Raw genomic sequence first — 22,138 nt, forward strand, 5'->3', positions numbered from 1 at the left:
CCTCTATTCAGATCAATGGATATATGGATATTCATCTGCATCAGACTCTCACACTCATCCTGATCCCTACTAAAAAGCCTAACAGGCTGTTCTGGAAATGAGCATGGGGCTGCAACAGCAAGACAAAGGGCCATAAAGAAAGTCTCACCATATTCACAGTCCAGAATTATTTGAAATCTAGCTGAATAAAACCAAACAAACCAACGGCAACAAAACTCCCACCAGCAGAGCACAGAACTGTTACCTCACAACTTATTTTCTCCTTCACTATTTTTCTTCCTTCTTCTGCTGCAGGCAGGATTTAGAAAGCAGAAGGTGTGGTTTCTTAAAGGACATTCTGCCTGGTTTGGGTTGTAGAGAAGCTCTTCAGAAACTTTGCAAAAAGGCTCATACGTTTCCTTCATTTTCTGTGTGTTTCTGAGCACACTGAACAAATCACTATGTGAGACTTAGAGCACAAATCAGGACAGATAACCTGAACTATTCTCAGGCTGGTACCTAAGAAAGGCAACCAAACTTGGCTTAGCGTAGTGAGGTTAATACAGGAAGTGGATGCGGCTGTTTGTACCAGGCTTTTACAGGTCCATGCACAAGTTTAGCTTGGTGCATATATGCTATGCAGAAGAGGCTTTCAGCATGCAGTGGTTTGAGACAAGAAATCTACAAGGGATTTACTGGTTACCAGAAGAGCAGAAGGTGGAAAAACTGAGCATGCAGTTAGATACACTAAATAGATAAGCTGGTGGCAATAACTAGCTTGTCTAGAGAGATCTGAGCTCTGCTTTCAGAAATTCAAAGAGGAAACCTACCTGACTCATGCTGATATTCAGTTTTAAAAAGTGAGATAACATCTGGTGTCTGACTTCAGGAATCCAGAAGTCAGGGTTCAGAAACAACCTGTTGTTTTTTTTTTCTGAGTTTCTAAATCATTACAGACACCAGAAGTACAGTATACTTCCTTAGAGAAAGATACAGAACATTCATCCTTCCATATAGCAATTAACTTAAAAATACATGGGGAAGCACAAAAAACATGTCCAACAGTCATAGGACTACAATGGCCATACAAAGAAATAGCTTCTGCTCACCTTCAAACGTGTTACAAAGTGTTTTGCAACAGTGAGTTCTGAGGCAGGATTCCCAAGGAGGATCTCAAAACGATACTGCAGACCTAACTTGTCTCTTACTTCTTGCAACCTCTCCTTGGCCAGCATGGCTAGCTGCACAGATGGCACCCTAATGACAAGCATGTGGCCACAGCCATTCTTATCCTTTCCTGGAGAAGTGATAAGGTCATCCATTATGCTGAGCGTTTCAGGTGTGCTGTGATCTCTTAGCGAGGCCATTGTCGTGAGAGACATCAGAGCTTGGGAATACTGCTGAATGAGAAGGTAGCAGCGAATCACCATGCTGTGCAGCCGTGGATACCTTAGGGGAGATAACAACTCTGTTTCAGCACATGCAAAATCAAAGCAGTGTCTGAAAAATCAACCAAACACCAGGTCTGTGGAGTAAAGAAGTGCCCATTTGTCTTTAGTGCTTAAAGAACAAAGTCTTTAATTTTCACAATGACTTTGCACCAAATCTAACTATGTCTTAAGCAGATATTCCTTGAATGCAGAGAATAAAGAGCAAAGTCCTGCTCTGAGCTAAAAGGAATGATAAGCTTCTGTTATCTTCCTTTGGGAAACAATTTCTGCTAAAGTTCTTCAGTTTGATGGAGATATTGATCATCTCAGATGTGATTCACTCCAAGACTGCAGGCTAATTGCTTTGCTGTCCAGAAGGTTTGTTTCTTACATGAACTCAGAGGACCATCGCTGCTTTAAGTGGTTTCGGTAAGAAGTTCTTCATGATTTCCCATTTCCCACCGTCTCAGCAGAAAGCCAAACTTACCCAGCAGAGACTGCTGGCTCTGAGCCCAAAACTGAACTTGCACTTTGCCTTTTAAGCTATACAGCCAATATTTCCTTCTCTCTCATTACAGTTACATTCAGTGATAACAGATCAGAAATCAAAATGGGAAATGCTAAGAAAAAAAAAGAAATTAAACCTACTCAAGCTAAATAGCACTCAGTTTCTACACATTCCCCACAAGTTCACTCACTGCCATAACATCAAATAAAATCTGACACTAATACACCTGGAGCAGTAGCCTTGTGCTACAAAAGTCCAAACAACAAAAAGCTCCAAATTTCATTGTTCCCTTTCTGGAGTAATTTAGTATGAGGCCCACCTGAATAAAGTTTTGAGCCTGTCTGTTACAGTATCTCTATGAACCGTAATCAGTAAATTTATAAACACCTCTTATCCCTCCTCTCATTCAAGTACCTGCTGCAATTAGGACACTAAAATAAATGGAGTCTTTCTGATAAAACCAAAACATCCGACACCTATTCAGACTCGCAAGGCTGCATGGCTTACCTACACAAAAGGTATAGTCTCTTTGAAACAGAGACTTAATCAACAAAGTAAGATGAAAAATACATCTTGGCTCCAAGAAACAGGTTCACTTTCTCTCTATTTCTAGGCTGATCTTAACTTCAACATCAAGATAATATTTGCATATGATCTAATCTTCCATCACTCTTTTCCCCATCCACATCTTGAGAACAGAAAGACAGCAGCAATGGCCACCAACTCTTCCACTGGACTTGGTCAGAAAGACTATGAAAAGCTGAAAGAACTGATGCAATGAGATTAACTGACCTTAATATTATTCATCACACTTATTACTTATATATTTGTAGATACTAAACAAGGATGTGCTTAATGATTCATGTTGCTAACTCAGCATAGTTGTTATTGTATTTTACTCAATAAATATAGATACATTTTCAATTATTAATTGTAACAGAATCAAGAAGAAATTCTACAGGTATATCAGTGATAAAAACAAGGCTAGGGAAGATGTAGGCCCACTCCAGAAGTAAACTGGTCATAAAGGATATAAAGCTGAGGTGCTCAATGACTTCTTTGCCTCAGCCTTCACCAGCAAGTGCTCTAACCATACCACCCAGCTTGCAGAAAGCAGATAGGTTAGGACAATCCCAAGCACAAATATTGGCCGGGCAAAGAACACCTTGAGAGCAAACCTGAGGAGAAGGACTAGGGGTGTCTGCTGATGAGCTGCTAAGTATGTGCTTGCAGCCCAGAAGGCCAACCATATCCTGGGTTGCATCAAGAGAAATGTGACCAGCAGGTTGAGGGAGGTGATTCCGCCCCTCTGCTCGCACAGATGCAGGGATGAAAACCTAGTCAGCTAGTGAAATAAATAAAATGGAAGGTTTAGAAATGATATCACTCACCTGGGACACCACTAACCAATCTGTTGGCAGTCTCAGCAGACAGCCACCAGAAGTGAAGGGGTATGAAACTTCACGTAGCTTAATGAGGGCTGAGCCAAAAGGCAGGAGCACCTGCGAGCATGAATTGGCACTGAATAGGCCTAATAATTCTATAAAGGAATGAAATACATCCCCTCCTTCTTGTTGAAAAATACAAGAATTTTTGTTACAAAAATAAAAATAGCACATGTAACAGATCAAGATCAACATCAAATGTCATATCATGCCTTCATCCTCCCATGATGGGGCTGACAAGCATCTGTGCACTTAAGATCCCACTTCAGCAGCATCTCACGTTACTATTTACCTTTCTAAAAGCGTGGTGACCATTTTTTCAAAGGTTTCATCACATCTCAAAAGTGGGCTTGTCACTCCCCATTGGAGAGACTTGCTGTATTCATTCAATCCAAAGTACAGCTTGTCTTCACTTGCTGTGTCATCCTGTTTCATACAGAAAAAGCAAGAACATACAAAAAGCTGGAAATACTTTCAATTGTAAAGCCAAGTATATACACTCACTCCTTCATTCCACTATTCTATCTCCTGCTAACACAACAGACTACTTGAAAATATAAAGTCAGCTCCAGAGGTTTCCAGCACACCTGCACAGCTCTGTCTGACCAGAGCACAAACAAGCCACTGCTCATCTTACATGACCTGGATAAAGGAGAATTCCTGGGCCTAAAGGTCAACTGTACCTCTACTGTCACCATCCCAGGATTGTGTAGCTAGAACCTGAGCAAACAAGCACCAGAAGAGAAAGAGCTCTCTTCTAAAGTTTTTCTTTAATATATATCTGCTAGATTCAGTAAAATTAACAATTCTGTTCAAATTCACAATTAAAATTATAAATAAAACACTTACCACAGCATCAAATTGTATCCAATGTACCTCATTGCTAGAGCTGATCCTGGACTGCTGCGTTTGCAAGGCATAAGGAAAAGAGCTGACCTGAAGAACAAGGAGGTTGAATGCTTCAAGGACCTCCCTGCAATTAATAACTCTATCAGCCAGACCATGACTAGGCTCACCATGTGACAGGGAACTTGAAATGGCACTGCAGAAATAAGAACGCAAAGAATTGCCTTACTGACATCCCGAGATTCAATGGATTACTCTCTTTCTCCAGAAAAATCTCCAACAGCATTGAGAATCACAGCTTAAAAAACACTCTGAAAAGGTGAAAGATGTGAAACATTTGAGTGTTCTCTACAGGTAGAGTAGACAAGAAGGACAAAAAAAATCCCAAACCTAAATAAAGGACTAAATCTGTTGTAAGTAAGACACTGAATTAGTGAGCTAATTTAATCCATCGTAAGACGGAGGCAACCAAAAATGAGCCAAAATTGATGAAGCCTCTCTTACAGATGAACCCTGTTGCGTGAGTTGTGGGGATAGGGTACAGGAACACATTTACAAAATCCACCTGATTTTCCAGGCAGAAACAACTTTCTTTATTTAAAGAGATTAGAGGACTTGATAGTCTCCTGTTGTCATGATTTCCAGCTCCTGGAATCAAGTTAGCTTCCAGGTTAAAAGGGAATTCCAAAATCTGTACACCAAACACAATAACAAAAATTTGATGAGAAGCATAACGCAGGAAGAACATTGCTGCTGGGTATTTTTAGCTCTCCAACAAGGAAAGTATTTTCATTATTGACTCTGCTGTCAAGTGAGTCCCACAACCTTATGCAACACATCTAAATCACATTAACATTTTTCTCCTCGGTTTACTCCAGAAACAAGACCAGAACAATAAGCTTTACTTATTTTCTTTTTCCATTGCAAAATTATGATTCAGTGTGAAGAAATTTTTCTTCACATGTGTGTATGATAAGCTCTTTACTTATCTTACACTGGTCAACTGCAACCAAACTACTGTTCTTTAAGTCCTTTTCTCACAGGTCCTAGGATATTTTTCAGAAAATATTACTGGTTAATCGTAATCCTTTTCATTTCAAAAACAACACTATCATTAAAGATAAAAACATGAACTAAATCATGACTAGTTTGTGAACATGGGATAGTTTTTAAGTTATGCACAGAAAAAAACAAACAAACACAAAAACAGGGAATTGAAAAAAGACAAAGAAGTAAGCAAAGATGTTAAACTCCACTCTTCTTGTCAAATTTCAGCACTGTAGAACTTATCCCTGTTAACAGTTTTATTAAAGATCTAAAAATCCAAAGCTAGTTTTCATCCTACTTCAATGAAATCAGTTAACCAAACATCAGACCCAAGCAAAAGGACAATATTTGATTCTGTGGAACCAAATGCCTTAGACCTAGGGAAACCTCTGGGTGTCAAAGATGAGTCTTCTGAAATACAAAACAGAAAGATACCAGAAGAGAATTGTTTTCCTGCAGTACATTGAATCAGCTACCTTGTTAGATCCACATGTGCATTGTCATGAACCAGCACAAACAGCGTGTATGGATTCTGCTTCACTCGTTTCATGAAAACTTCAAATTTTGTTTGAATCTCATTGTCGAGCCGAACCACATATTTCTCAGCTCTCTGATATGCTGTTCCATTGTCTTCTAGGCCCAGGTCCACAAGGACACCTGCCAGAAAGGAGAACGCAACAAAAACCTTTTCCTTTGAGTACATCCAAATGTCAAGTGTCACCTGCAGATATTATCTGCCAATATCAGAACTTATCACTGACAGGCATTGGTAAGAAGACAGTAATCAGAACGCACTCTTTCTCACAATGAAGACTGCCATTCGCTTTTTGACCTCTGGATTTTCTTCAAAAAATGCCCAAAGACCTTTCAGGACTTCTCATGTTTACAGCAACAACAAAATATATCCACAAAAAAATTCCAGAGCAGCACTCAGTTGGTGGTGCTCCATGATACCAGGTCAAATTTCCCCATGTTAGGCCATACTAAACTTGATAGAATCAGAAGCTGTTGCTCTGATCTTACCTTTACAAAAACAATAAACTTAAGTAAAAGTAGCTCACAAGAATGCTATTTTTTTTTTTCACGCTCTTTTCATGTTTTACCTCAAGGTTAATGTTCAAATGTCTGTAAAATACAGCTACTCCGTAGTAGTCTTTGCAATGATCAACTGTCATCGTCTTCATAAAAAAGGCAAGTTGTAATGTAGCTTTGAACACCTTCTGAATTAAAGAAGTAGCAACAAGCCATGGTGATACAGCTCAAATTTACATTTACCATGGCTTCAGTCATCTTAAAAACTGTGTGAAAAAGTAGAAACCACTCACTCAAAAAATAATGTAAAGCATTTAAAAGATATCCGACAACCTCTGGTTTAATGTGGAGCATTATTATGACACAAATACAATTAAGTAAATAAAATATCTGAAGAAACAAGAAATGTAACAACAGTCATTTTAGAAAGGAAAAGTAACACCTACTTCAATAACCTATTTCATTCTTCTCATTTTAGCAGTAAAATAGTATCAAGCTAATAAAAAATACATGCAGAGAGGGACAACAAAATCAAGTACAACAAAGAGAAACTCCTACAGTTTCCTGGGCACAGGCCAGTCACTAACAGTGAATCAAAAGGGTAATTCTCAAGAGATGTACTCTATCATCTCCCTCCTAAAGCTTTCTTGTTCTTTAAGCAGTTGGTATCAGCTATGTTCAGACACAAGACTGATATAAAAACTCATTGTTTGAACCAGCAAAGTAATTATTGTCCACTAATGTGATTGCATTGCTCACTCATTTATTTATCTAAGAGTTTCCTGCACCGATCCCTGTGTTCAGTACATAAGAGTGTATGAACAAATGTGTACCTAGAATGAACTGCACTAGCAATTATAGGTGATAAAAGACCAGAACTGCAGCCATCCATCCCCTCTTTCTCTTGACAGCTGAATATTACTTTAAGTCATACATTCCTCCATTCTGCAAGAATTTCTTTTGTTGCTTATGTGATACAGTTTGAGTCGAGTCTGAGAAAGGAATGTTTTGAATTCATCAATAATACCAACTAAAGGAGCTAATACACAGTGCGCAAAATACATGCTAGTGTAGCTTACTTCTGCATTTATATCAGATAATAGCCTAACAGCAATCATATACTTTGGCCTGAATTAACCGTTTCCTTTCCCACCCCTCTCGTTTACCTGACTGCCGGATCCGTTGCAGGGTCTGCTGCACAAGGACTTCTGAACGGGGAACTATAATGATGAAGTCTACTTTGCTGAAGTGGCCCAGATCCAGGCTCTGATTGCCACTGTCTGCTATAGCACAAACCTGGGACAAGAGCTTTCTGGCAACTGTAAGCTGTGGCTGGTAAATTTGGAAGGTATCAACATCCAAATCTAGAGTGTGTTTGTTTGAAAAAGAAAACAGAACACAAGGAACATGTTTACTTTCACACCGCCCCAAAAAACATGACCAACCCAATAGCGTACTCTCCATTACCAGGGAAAAAGAATAACTCACCAAAATAAATCTAACAGAGTTCACAAATGTCACCTTTCTCTTTTTTGATCAAAATGTAACTATCTGTCAAATGACCTTGAGTACAGCACTCCCATTCTTAAAATGCCTTCAACATTTTGAGGGTTTTGAAGGGTACAACCCAAGGAAACCTCAGTGCCAACAAAGTAATATGCAATCTGGTAAATGAACCAACACATACATAGTATGCACATATCAGAGATATCTCTATATCCCTAATCTTCTTCCTGAAGCTTGCAGTTCTCTTTCAGAAGCTTCCCTTCCTCCCTCCTGCCAAGAGGACCATCCATGGGTGCTGAGGTTGCTGTACTCAGGGCACTGTGGCAAGAGAACCACCACATCTCTTAACCTGAGGAAACTGAGCCCATGTTGATAATTCTGCCACAGACATTCTAGCAGGGCAGCCGGGAGTTCATTCATACATCAGCTCTACTCTGACTGCTTCAGCCTCACTCTAAATTAGCACCATATATATACACTACCTGGTACTAACGTATGCTGTGAATGGAAGACAAGCAAACAATTAAGGGGGTCTTTTGCAGGGGGGAGCTTTTTTTTCCCCCTTTTAAATTTGATTAGAGGTTTCTTCATTTTTAACAAGATTTTAGTCTTAAATTAATTGGAACTTCATAAAGGTCAATACAGTACTACCTACAGAGAACTGGGGACTCTGCTATGGGAAATTTGAAAGCTCTGGTATATGCCTAAAAGAAAAAGCATGTTCCTATATTTCACTATTTCCAGTGGGTATTTTCTATGCCTAACAATCCAAGTTTCAATAGCCCCTGAATTTTGGCAACTTGTAGATTACTAATAGTAAGTAGGATTGAATAGAATAACATTACGGTTTTTGTTTACATCACTTTTTCTAGTACAAATGAAATCCAAATTAACAGATTGCTTATCATAAAAATTTCCTAGAAGAGCATTTTTTAACATGCAAATAAACCCAGATCTGCTTCAAAGCTAATACTAAAGAACTGAACTCCCTTTTTACAAGTGACAAGCCACTATTAAGCGCTTTCATATGCATGAAAGTTTGAATGTGTTTGGGGCGTCAAAACCTGATATGTCAATTCTACAAAGACATGTTCATGTGTATCTGTTTATCTCCTGTTCAGACCTGCCTTGGTGCTTATTTCCATAGATCTCCTTTGGGTGAAAGGTCTCACTCACTGCCTAGGAAACTTACCTCTTCTTTTTTATTCAGGCTGATTCCCAATAGCTTCAGTCATTGTACAGCCATATTTTAAAGATAAAACTAGCTCAGAATCATTGTTTGAGAAAACATGGAGGTTTTTTAAAAGCATCAATGTATATCATTACATGTTAAGAACAACAGAAAAATAAAATAATCAAAAGATGGTTCTCACTTCAAATTAGTCCCGTGAGGAAGCTCAAGGCTTATCTTTCTGGGGGAGAAGAAAGTACCTAGCTGCCACCCTAACTGGATCTTCTGAACCATGTGGAGACTATAAAAATATCTTATTTTAGTTCAGATTTAACACTGAGATCATTACTTTGAGCTAACTAGCGTGAATCATGAGCACATGATCTTTCACAGGGAAAGCAAAGATTTACAGGAGGTTGAATCTGTTTTGATTCTAGACCTAAAACAATCCCAGTGTTCACAGCAGCTCAATGTATCTTCTTTTACCATTACTGTCACACAGAAATGAAAACGTGGTTAAAACTTATTAAAACTTTGAGTAATTAAAGAATTCAAAAATGGGAAAATGATAATTAACATCTTCAGACAGACAACTCTGCTTCATCCTTTGCATGTAAGTATCTTGCCATGTATGCTGAATAAGTACACATCTCAGGTAAGAAAACGATAGGTTGCGCTTGCCTAGCACATTCAATCCAAAATCTTTAATACACTTTCCTGAAAAATTGGGGGAAAAAAAAATCCCAAGGCATAACTGTGTAGCACATATTATTATTATTAACCACTATAAACATGGAAAGTTGAGGAATATAAAAAAAATACAGGACACCTACTAGGGAGATCAGGAGGAGAGCACAGTTCCCTGCCTTAAGCCCAAGACTGCACAACCTTTTCTAGGTTTACAAAGGTTGGACAAGTCCATGCTGGCACCTCCTCTACTTTACTTAGTGCAGAGCAGATGATCATATGACTTTATCAAATGCAGGGTGGTAAATACTGCTGAAGGTTATTACTAAGATTTTCTGTCCAAGAGACTGCTTGATGTCTACATCCAGCTGGCAGTATTAGTATTTGAAGGTTGGCACAGTGACTGCAGCATTCAGACTTTTCTAAGGCATATGCCTTAGAATATGTACATTTGACATTTAACAACCTACTCAGTTATTTCACATCTTGTATGTAAAAAACATTACCTGGTTCTTGTGTAGATACCATGGCAATTGCCTCCTGAGATGACACACACTCACTCACATCTCCATTAAAAGGAATAATGACACTTTCCCCTCTCTGCTGTAGCATTTTCTCTAGCAGCTTATCCAAATCATCACCTAGTGAAGAATTAACAACACCAAATTATTTGGAAGCACTTTTAGACAAATGATGTAGAACATGACACACACACGTTCGCACACAGCTGATGTAAAATCTGTGAAGGGAAGCTGGAAATAAAGGGAAGAGAGGAAAGGAGATTTTGCTAGTTAAATCAATTCCAAGAAAAAGAAACCAAAGCTGAATAATCTAATTTCTGTGCCTTTATAGCTAATGGTGACATCTGATGATTACAAAGAAATGGCCTCTAGCCGATGCTAAAAACACAAACAAGAACACTCATTCCTATTATATTTAGCAGTACCAACAGCGTTAAAAACATTCTGTCAAAGGATGAGTAATTCTCACACAGATAAAGGATAAGATGAACACTTCTTTACACTCATTCAGCAAAGAGAAAAAAGTAATGCCTCTCAATGGAGAAGGGAGAACTATCTTTGTGCATGTATGCATCAGCTGCTGAGCTCCTTCCCCAAAGAAATTACACAACCACCGCATTTATTGGAACTTCTGTTTCTTAGGATCACTCACCTAGAGAAGTATTTTTGAAGTGTGATGCCAGGAAACTAACTTTCCCCGTGATGAGTTCATAACTGATCTCTTTCAAGAACTCACTGGTGGTAAGCATGCTTTCTGCAAGTGCTCTAGATTGATACTGACCTGGAGGAGAGTGGAAAAAAAGGAAGATTCATCTACAATACAGTGAACTGTCAACATAATATTTCCATTCCAGAGTTCAGAGGCACGTAGATCTTCAGTGATGGATCTCCACTGACTGGGAGAGAAGTCTCAAAACAATTGTGATAGTTGACAGAAAAATTGGATATACGTATAGCATGTACTTTGCCACCTGTTGCCCGTTAAGTTTGCACCTTGGGTAACAAATAATATGCAAAATAAAGGCTTGTACCTTGGATGGAATGGAGGATTTTGGTTAAAAATTAAAAAGTAATTAGCCTCAGTGTGGGAAATTAAAAAAAAAAAAAACACAAAAAAGACATTCTTAATTTATCAGCTAAGGACAAAAGACAAGTCAAAATTCACTTCCAGCCAGACACACACACACACGCATAGATGTCACAGCCAACCACCAACGAGGAATCTAAAATTCAACATGGTAAAAAGGATAAAATAATATCATGTTTTGCAGTGATCTGCAGAAGACTGTGGGGAATCAATAGTGCCATGTAAGAAAGAGAGACAGACAAATTTGCCACTCAAAGATGTTTGGGTCACTCAAAGATGTTTTCTAAAGATGCCTCAAAAACAATCGAGCTTCAGGCCTCTCAAGGAGTAGTAACCACTACTGTACAGTTTTTTTCTAGGTTCCTATGGACACCCGTGCACCAAGTCTTGATTGAGTGAACTGTGACACTGCAGTATAATAACACAAAGGAAAATAAAAAGAACAAAACTGGAAAGCTGGAATAATGTCCTGACAAAATGCATTCAGTGTACTGCAACTGTTACTTACCCAGAACTACTACGCAGAATTCATTTCCTCTTATCTTTGATGCACAAATGGCAACTACATAATCTGGTAGCTTTTGCTGATGTTTCATTTCATTGAGAGTCCTCAATGTCTCCGAGATCCCCTCTGCCAGAGAGTTCTGGGTAACCACCACGTGCACGAGGTCCCGAGACACGCTGGCAATTAACCTAGCGAGCCAGGGGAGTTGAGCTGGTGACACAGAGATGCACTGTGCACTCATCTGCAAGGATCGCTCTCTCAGAGTGAACTCCTGCATAGCTTTCAGCATGATCTGCTCAAATTCTTCCCTCAGGGGTATCTGGTCAGGACCTACATTAAAAACAAACAAATAGAAGAACAGTATCTCATGTGAAAATGTTAATGAACCAGAAATAACTCTTGTCTGTCTTGACGTGAGAAGTTCCTTCATTGTATTTTTAAATGTAAAAACCCATTCTCTACTCAGTGGAAATCTATCTGCATGACATATTCTTGCTTTTTCTTATTAGAATCCCCTCTCTCCCCTTTGTACTTAATCTCCTACCACCCCTCCATTTTATTCCTAGCTTTTCTATCCTGAGAAAACGGTGGCACAAACAAGGGGAAGGGGAAGCAAGTGCCTGAAACAGAAGGGTTAATCACATTGCCTCTATACATCTTTACAGCAGACAATGCAAATGCTTATTCTTGCACTCTAATCACAGCCGTGCAGTATGACAAAACCTATCACTGGTCTTCATGCTGGTTTTCCTCATTTTTCATACCAATAAACTAAACTTGGATGCAAATGAATATGCTTAACCTTTTCTTTTACAATTTAATATAGCAAAATTTCAAGCTCATACATTTAAGAAGCATATGTACATACAACTTTTCATCTACATTTCTTAGAGCTTGTAAACTATATAGTAAACTTCAACTGGAAAACGGAAGTCATCCTATCTTAGTATCAGTCATTCAGCTCTAAATAACGCTTTGCTCACTAAGACTTATCTTACAGCCAGAGATACCCAGGAACACATTAAAAATATTCATGAATGCAGAGCAAAAAGTAACCATACTTCAAATTGCGTAGGTCTCATGTCAGTGCAAAAGCAGATAGAGCTTCACACTTTAGCAGTTTGCTTTTCGGTGACAAAAAGAGGGGGAACAAATACCAGCAACATGTGAAATGCTGGGTTCTTTTGTTTGTATGTTTTCTTTTGGGGCCAAAGACAAGAAGCAAATTGGGTAGTGAAAAAAGAAAACAAGGGTTGTGACAGAAGCCGGGCAGGGCGTGGGTGAGTAACACAAGTACATGACATGTAAATATCGCTGCCTGTTGTCATTTTGCCTTTTTAAGACGTAAATGTGGAGAGTGTCACCAACCAATTACCTACTATAGCATGGTGAAGGAACTACAGACTTCTAAATGCAAACCTGTCTCCATTTTTTTCTGCACACTGAGATGTTCTGATGAACCTCATTTAAGACATGGACACTGTGGGCTACAGAGCACAGACGGACATAACCCTCATTATAATTCTCTTTTTTTAGAAAAAATATTTTCCTTCATGAGGAATCGTCTTTGAAAATCTCAAAGCAGCAGAAGTAAATGTTAGTTGATAGACAAATAAATAACTTTTCTCAGAAAAAAAAACTCCATCTAACACCCATCGACCATAACAGAAAAGATGTTCTAAACTAAATGGAAAAATTGAAAGCCTCTCTACAGAAACGAGTTCTCAAAGGATCATCTTGACTTTAGAAAATGAAACTGCTAAGGAATAATACCATATACAATTCACATCTGAGGAAGACCTTATTAAAGTAGTTATGTTTTCAAAAGCATCTTCAGTTTAAGTTCAGTGCCATCCAGTTCTGGGAACACACACTTCACTGTGTACCCAGAGAGCCCTCCAGCCATTTAAGGCTGGGGGCATTGCTAGGATAACCTCTCAAGGTTTGGGTGTCTGCACATCCCTTTCACAGAATACAGAGGCTTGTTCTTGCACTGAGCAAGAGCACAGTCAAAGTGATTCAATTGAGAAAGAATGATTTTATAAATCTAGACTGGTAGTTAAAAGGTAGTTCAGAAATCTCCAGGTGAAAATTCAAAACACAGACCTCAGGGTCGCATATGATGAAGTAAAGGAAATATCGAACACATTTCCTGAACATTTTTAAGTCATTTCTTCATCAGTCAGCATTTATTATAAGAATTTATTTACAGAAGCATTATGGCTTACAATCACAGCTTTAACTGTGAATTGCCTTCGTAGTAGGTTCAAACAGTATTAAAGATGTACTTGCTTTGCAGTTAATTTGTAACATTGCTGTGAGATCATTCATTTTGGTTGCAGAAAATTTAACAGCATTTTATTACTATTAATAATGTTGCCATGGTCTCACAGGGAGACTGAAACAAACTCTCATGCATACACACAGCCCTATGTATATAGTTTTGGCTATGTAACCAAAAAGGAGAACTTTCATAAATTGTATACGTATGATCTGCACTTCTATACAGTTTTATGCACAAATATTTCTCAAGAAAGAGGCTCACATGAATAAACTGGTCATTTATGCGTGCAATGTGTCTTTTCTCCTCATCAAAAACGTTTGGGACGTGGCTGCCCTCCAATCAATCATCTTTAATCTGCTTTGCTTTTACAAATTGGATAAAGTCTGCAGCTCAGTGCAACTGTCAGGACTCCAACAATTTTCAGTTTGGAGCAGGATCAAAACCAGTGCCATGTTTTGATTCCCACACTCTTCAGAATGTTTCTAACTTTTCCCTCATTAGGTTCCTTCATCTCACACTGCCAATGCCTACCTCCAAGTAAGGCCAAGTAGCAAACTGCTCAGCTTTGTGCACGTAGCCAACGTAACACCTGCTAACAAAGGAATTTCTTTATTACGAAGGCATGGTGCTTACTAGACATTGCTCAGCTCAACTCCAGAAGCTTTTGCTCCAGCCTGCGGCAATGACAGACAAAACATCTCCTAAGGCAAGATCTACTTATGGAATGAGGCTCACTGATTTCATAGGCTTCAATTAAAAAATATTTCTAATCAGAAGTGCTGTACCAGCTGGCTACGTGTCTCTCAGAAGGAAGTTTGCAAGCTGCCTCTATCAATCCAAAACTGTGTGAGGCAGCTGTTTTTAAAATGAAAACTCTAACAACTTTCCAGTGAGGTTAAAAAACCTCGGCTAACAAATATAAGCCCACTGAAAGGACAGCAAGAGAAATACATTCACCCTGTAAAGAAAAAGAAACACTTTGTCTGTTCTAGCCTGGCACACAATGGACTATTAAGGGTATTTCACAGCAGAGAATGATAAATAAAGCAAACAGGTCACTTAGGGCATTACAACACAGAAGACAGCCTTTTTCCTGTCTGTCACAGTACTGCATCAACAGAGAACAGCAGAGAGTAAGAACACAAGGGTTAAACTGACACAGAGCACATTTATTTCCCAAATTATAGGGTTATCACCAGTTGCACTTCTTTTGAAATGTCTGCACATTTCACACCATTATGTATTACAGATGTTTTAACAGGTATCTAGTACAGGAAAAGCAGGGTGATCTTCACAAAAGTCACTTGACACTCCTCTATTACAAATAGCATCTTTTCAAATACAGAAGTTAAGACAGAATCTGCTCACAGAAGCTTCCTTAAAGATGCTCTGCGTAATCTCTTTGACTTCTAAAAAATATAGTAGTGTCAACAGTAAGGTTTATCTAAAGCAGGGGAAAACGTCTGGACGTGTAATAAGAGAAAGAAAACCTGCTTTGCTCTCAAATTTGCAAAGGATCCATTTCAAATACATTTACATGAATGAGATATGCTTTGAACAATTTGCCTTCATCTGAATAACAAATGTGGTTTTCATGTAAACGGTGCTGTCACCAAAACAATGATGACCATCACACATCTGCTAGCATTTGTTACAAAACTAAATAAAACAGACCAAGTGTCCTTAGAAAGAGCCGTGGTAACTGATGGTTTGATACCCTAAGCAAATGAGTTATCTGCATTGCAAAGGAGGATCAGTTTTCACAAAGGTGACCTGGTCAATCCCCATATGGAGAGCAGAAGCAGTATCAGCCCTAAAATTCTCTTCTTCAACCTGACATTCAAAGTAGCGAATACACACACACGCTAGATGGAGCCACCTACCTCTTCAAGGGACAAAAAAAATAATCAGAAAATTGAAGCAGACATCATAAAGAGGCTGATGAGAAAAAGGGCAGTAAAAAATAAGAACTGGAGTATTTAGGGACACACTGCTTACCTAGTTGGACAAGATATTGAATAGTTAAAAGGATCATGTTCTCCACACTTAGCAGCTGACTGCTGGTCAAACCCAGGAGCTCCAAATCCTTGTTTTCCAGCTGTGGAATCTTGTAGCAATTCACCAGCAAGGGACTTACAACAATATCACCAACATTGCCATAGAAATAAGGTAAAGTGCCATAACCTTTCATAAAAGAAACAAAACAAAAAACAGAAATTCACAAGATACGTCACTACACGAAATCATGTGCAACATATACGTTTCCAAATTGCTCCTAAATGTTACCTTGCTAAATATACTGCATCGGCGACTGCTCTTGACATTATAATTACTAACAAAATAAATGAGACAGGCCACTGTTCCTTTAGCTTTTAGTTATTTACTAATTACCATGAAGGATCACACAGATGTGCAAAAACTATGGACAACGGCACATTAGGATAATTATTATTTTTTTCCAAATACAAATGAGAATATTATCTGCTTGGGTCTTACCCTGACCTTTTACACATTCTCCATAATACAGTGTGCAAAAAAAAAAACACCAACACCCAAAAATCAATGGAGGCAAAAGAATATTGATCTTAATGTTACAAAAGCAGCATCAGTATCAGTAGAATTGATTTCAGCTGCCACAGTACTGCCTTGATTCATTTCACTTTTCTTCCATGCTTGCTTTCTGTTTCCATTAACAGGTTAAAAAAGCATCCACAAATAAACATGGTGTTCTGTCAGGTAAAGCAGATGAGGAGAACAGGCTCCCTTTTTTTTCCTTGAGAATGTTTTCCTTTGAAAAAAATTTCCGCACAGATTTTGCCAAACCCATCCATTTGGGTACATCTGGTTCTGTTCTATTAATAGGACTCTGTTTCTCAGGGACACTAACATTTAGCCAAGCTGAGGACTCCGTTGGCAACTCTCCAAGAGCCTGAGGGCCGCATTCAGTTTGCACTTAATCTGATAACCGTAGACAACCTCATCTTTAATAATGAAATGTTTCTCTGAAAACATTAAAGCACCACACTGCAGCTTTAGAATACGCTTCCAGAAAACAAGACAAACCGAAAGAAGTGTAACCCTACCCTTGGTGGTTTTAGTGGTGTAGACAGACCTGTTAATTCTTTTGAAATTGTATTAGGATTATATGTGCAGGTGAGGACTCAGAACTTCTCTATTTCTTCATGAATGATAAACTATCCCATGGATTATACAGATGTTTTCTTTTAACACTGAAGTTACTTTACATAAGGAACTGTACTGTGCTGGACTGGGAAGAGATTTGAAGAGTTAAAATCTGTCAAAACTTTCCACAGACTCAGCCAACCTATTTGTGTTATATTTTATGCCTATATTGTTCAGCTTGAGAAGAATATTCAGACTACGAGTCACACTTCTGCAGTAAAAGCAATGTCCTCCTAGAGGTTAACAATGTACTCATACAGCTAAAGAATTTTAAAAGCCTGACCTGTTATCTCAGTTGCTTACAGTAATTATAGACTATAAAAGACAAAAAGTTAGTCCAGTTCACTTTGGATTAGTCATATCAAGTCAATTTTCTGTTTCTCACGTGGAATTCTTGGGCTTTGAGATCTGGACTACAAATGCTGCAGGAAATACTTGTTTTGTAAGTTGTTTCTTCTGGAGAGCTGTATTCGTTATGTGGAAATATTTCTATTCTTGGATTTTACAAAAATGGCATTTGTACAAAATTTCGGCTCGGCCAGAGGTCACGACCTGTTTGCAAATCAGCTTCTCAGAAATCTAACTCCAAATTTGAAGTGTTGAGCAACTAAAGCAAACTGCCCATGACAGAAACATATGTACTGAATGCAAGAAGGAACAAAAAGAAACTGAAAAAAAGAAAAGCAACACGTTTCTCCTAGGGGAACATGCATTTGTTCAAAATGCAGCATTCGACTCCCCAGTGTAAAACTTACCTATCAGAATCACTGGTCTGACTCCCGAGTTATTCAGCAGGTTTTCAGGAACAATTACAGTCTCCCCTGCTGGGATGGGTTGAGGCTGTAAAATTCCAGTTAACATGGATTGAGGAACTGGGACTGACAAAAGAGGCTCTATAAAATAAAGAAAAGAGAAGCTTTCATTACTAGGAGGCTCATACTGTGATTTGGTCATATTAACAAATAAAAAAATAAATAACTGCAGATCACAAACTGTAATAAAATTCAAAAGGCCTCTGCATTTCCTGCTATAGCTTTAAGTAATTTAAATGAAGAAGCTATACCCTCCTGTAGCCCCACCCCTAAAATAAAACTTTTCTGGCCACTGTATTGTTGGTGGGAATGAGGGAGGAAAACACAGGCTTGAATATGCATCTTCAAACAAAGCCAAGTACTAAGCCAAGAGGCCATCTCTAAGGCAGAGCCCACCTCTCAATAATACCTTTCAGTAAAAGGGAACCAACTGGTCTGACTTAGGACCTAGAACGTATGCAGATAAGAAAACAGAAGCCAAAATCTCAAAGATGCCCTTGAACGGTTGTTAGAAGGATAAAAGTTAGGCTTCACGCATGAAGGTGCAAAAGTAGCTTTCACATGTAAAAAGAAACAAAGTGCAAAATTCTGTCATATGTTATCAGCTTTCAGTGTGAGGCATGCTTCAGAAGTTTCTCAGGCTTCTTTTGGTTGTTTGCAACAGGTTTTTCAAACAATGCTATCTGCAGAAAAACATCACAGGCAGCTCGAATGAATGTATGCATGCATACGCTTTAGCTGTGGAAACAGCTGTGATCGACTGGAGGTCCTCAAGTAGGCAGAACTGCTCAATTTGCCCTTTCTACTATGTAACCCTTATTTCATGATAAACACCTCTGAAAAATAAATTCCAAAATCTCTCTCAACCAAATCTCCCAAAGCAGAATTAAAAATAAGTTGTACGTGGCAACAAATGCTTTGGGCTTTTTTCCCCTTTCTTATGTGTTTATTCTCCCACTATACAGAGAGATCAGTAATTGCATATTCCCCTTTATAAACTATTCTGACTCCCATAGCTGCAAAGCCCTTCAATAGTAAACAGTTTTCTTAGTAGTCATGTATGAAGTAGTGCTGTTGTGTATTGATGACGACTCACACGTGCATATACTTAATCCTATTTCATATTGTGATATTATATGTCCCTCCTAGAGCTTTTCCACACACAGGCCTTTTGGTCTCACAGCCTTTTCCTTCTAACCGAAAATGGAGATATCAGCATTGTATGTTAGGCCAAAATTCCATAAATGCATCTTTCCTATAAAAGAACTGAGTGTGCTGTTTCAAGAGCACGTCACACTAGATGGAGACACGATATTCAAGCTGAAGGCTAATGGCAACCCTTCAAATATATGCATATATTCACACACCTGTACAATTTCAGAAGAACTGAGTTAGATTTGGGGAAGTTAGTTAAAATTAGGTCCTTGTAACTCTCATCTTCCTTTTCTCTCCTTGAAGGATCAAGAGCTTTGCTTTCCTATTGTCCTATCTTTGATTATGGAAACTTTTCTGGGACATCTGAAAAACTCTCCACAGGGTCTTTAATTACTAACAGCAAGCTCAGTGATATTTTCTGTGCGATCCTTAAGTGAAGCAGCACAGGGCTGCTGGTCTGCCTGACTACAGCTTTTTGCAAATGAAATCTCTGTATCCTTAGTGTTTTACCTGTTCTAGTTGAGGGTCGAATCGTAGGAACAGGTACCACTAAGCCAGGAGGAGGTACTGGGGATCCAGGAGACCATCCCCGATGACGTTTCTTTGGTGGTCCAGAATTGGACATTGATGCTGTGAAGAAAAGCAAAAACTAATTCTAAACTCCATTCTTTTGAATGACCTGACTCGAGCCTACATTTCCATTTCACAATAGTGTTGAGCTGTTTCACACTACAGAGCTCCTGAGGTTTAAACCTAGACTTACATGAAGCCAGACTACGATGTTAGAAACGCTGCCATCTCTGTTAAAAACTGTTAAAAACAGTGCTGTCATCACCAGAAAACAAATAAATCTGTAAAGACTGAACTGCTATGATGGGAAGAAAACCCAGATCCTCAATTTTGGGTCCAACAGCCACTGCAGCTTAAAAAGAACTCAGAGCAGAGTTTTCTTTACCTTGGTCTCCAGCTGCACAGGCAGGGCTAGGAGAGGTCGAGTGAGGCATTGGCCGAGAGGCTGTAGAACTCAATACATTATTTCTTCCTCCATTAGCGTTTCCATTAGCAACATCAGTGGCACGCAGTGAAAGAGGAGCTGAGTATAATAAAATACAGAGTGTGTGGCTTGAGACAATCTTGAAAACAAACAAACAAAACAATACAGCAGCATGCACACACAAAAGAACATGGCAAGATGCCTGACTGAAAGCATGAAGAGTACCTAGTGGAGGATAATTTGGACATAGGCTTCAAAATCTTAACACTGAAACAAGATATCTGCATTTCCAGGAAGGAAAAAATTGGATGAGGAGAAAATCCAAAATAACCTCACCAGAATAAAAAGATTGCACACACAAATCACGGGTAATCTTGTGGAATGTTTTTCAGACACCAAGAATTTTAAAAGGTACCTATCATAAATTCAGTTCCTAAAGGTATCTATGTCTCACTGGTACACCTACTTATTTTTTTCCCTGATTATCCATATGCCGTACACATTAAATCACTATAGGACTCTCATCTGAAGCCTTCGCATGGGAGACACAACAGTTTGCTGCGCAGCGTGCCCTAAGCATTAATGAGGCAAACCATGCCTCTCAAAATCTGAGTTAACAGCACTTGCCTGTTGCAAGCTCCCTGTTTGTACTCCCATGTCAATGATCTGGTATGGACAGATCTGGTGGATGTGGCTTAATTACAGAAATGAGTTGAAAAGGGTGGGAAGTAATTCCTCCTGAACATTGAATTCTCTTAAGTAAAGAGGGGGAAAGTACTAGTATACTGAAGATATAATACATATAGAATACTTGAATGCAGAATTAGCCATTTTACACAAAACTGTGCTAATGATTTCTGCAATGCAGTATATTCCTTAGGAGCAATACAGTAGTATGCATATAAAGTGGAAATAAAGCGTTACGTACAAAACATAATGCTCACATGCATATGTAAATGAAGTAAACATATGCTTGAATAAGAAAAAAATATTTCCCTATATTATTTGTGTTAATTTTGATTGTTTAGAGGGCTAATTAATTAATAAATAATCAGAATATCATAACAGAGTACCTAAATGAGGGCTCTAGGTGCCACAGTTGAGACTTCTAATTTATTAAACATACAATATAGAAATGATCAATTAAAATGGCACATATAGTAAACCTCTTTTAAGCGAGAATGTATTCCACAGCATGCATCTGAAGTAACTATACCCATTACAAAAGGAGAAAAGCACACACATCTCAGTTATTGATGCAAGAATCACAGTCATTATCAAGAGACGACTTTTCTGCTCTCTTAGATGTCTTAGCAAGTACAAGAGTGATACCATATGCACTTCTATCAGAATGTCAAATCTGAAAGCCAAAGATCTGTCCGGAGACAGTAATGGCCACAGATAATCTCAGTTCGAAGGTCTTCACGAATCTGAAGACTCTAGAAAATACTAGTGAATGTTCTCCTTTCCTTTTTCCATCTCTAGGATCATTTTCTTATTTCTTTGCTTCTAAGCAGATAATTCCCTTGGCTTTCAGTTGTCCTGGAAAGCAAAGTGCTACCTGAAGCAAATGTCTTTCCTACGAGTTGCACTGACAAAGCCAAAGGTTTCACAATGTTCTTGTTCCGAGATGGGTCTTGAGTTCCACTTAAATTAATAGCAGAAGATGATTTTGCTGGACTGAACACTGAAGAATCTAAGAAAAGAAGACATTTAACTATGTAATAATTGAAAACTACATATGTCAGTATTTATGTTTTGTACTGTATAAGGACAATCATGCGTATACGTTTATCTATACACCTTTGCAAATAACGCAAACGAACTATTTTACACTTAAAAAATCATTTAAAGATATCTTACAGGAGTTGCAACAAACATTTACCAGTCATTTCTGTAGAATCCAATAATACACTAAGCCCGTGATAGATCTCGTTCAGAACACT

The 22,138-nt window shown here is 38.5% G+C and overlaps 1 protein-coding gene across 4 annotated transcripts in view; it reads right to left on the reverse strand.

Annotated features, from left to right (window-relative positions):
- The window catches only part of GREB1L (GREB1 like retinoic acid receptor coactivator), a 123,452-nt gene that overhangs the window by 19,183 nt on the left and 82,131 nt on the right, over window positions 1-22,138 (reverse strand). For 3 of the 4 annotated variants that reach the window (XM_072329357.1, XM_072329355.1, XM_072329356.1), the window contains 13 exons: window positions 21,754-21,888; window positions 20,154-20,291; window positions 19,709-19,828; window positions 17,987-18,124; window positions 16,047-16,232; window positions 11,768-12,094; window positions 10,825-10,953; window positions 10,158-10,292; window positions 7,454-7,651; window positions 5,732-5,912; window positions 4,212-4,404; window positions 3,655-3,788; window positions 1,089-1,428 (listed from right to left, as the gene is read on the reverse strand). In XM_072329357.1, the coding sequence (XP_072185458.1) occupies window positions 1,089-1,428; window positions 3,655-3,788; window positions 4,212-4,404; window positions 5,732-5,912; window positions 7,454-7,651; window positions 10,158-10,292; window positions 10,825-10,953; window positions 11,768-12,094; window positions 16,047-16,232; window positions 17,987-18,124; window positions 19,709-19,828; window positions 20,154-20,291; window positions 21,754-21,888 (2,354 nt within the window). The remainder of the gene's footprint in view (window positions 1-1,088; window positions 1,429-3,654; window positions 3,789-4,211; window positions 4,405-5,731; window positions 5,913-7,453; window positions 7,652-10,157; window positions 10,293-10,824; window positions 10,954-11,767; window positions 12,095-16,046; window positions 16,233-17,986; window positions 18,125-19,708; window positions 19,829-20,153; window positions 20,292-21,753; window positions 21,889-22,138) is intronic. The other variant, XM_072329358.1, reaches the window with a different exon arrangement.

This window comes from Excalfactoria chinensis, chromosome 2 (assembly GCF_039878825.1).
Source record: "Excalfactoria chinensis isolate bCotChi1 chromosome 2, bCotChi1.hap2, whole genome shotgun sequence".
Taxonomy (NCBI): domain Eukaryota; kingdom Metazoa; phylum Chordata; class Aves; order Galliformes; family Phasianidae; genus Excalfactoria; species Excalfactoria chinensis.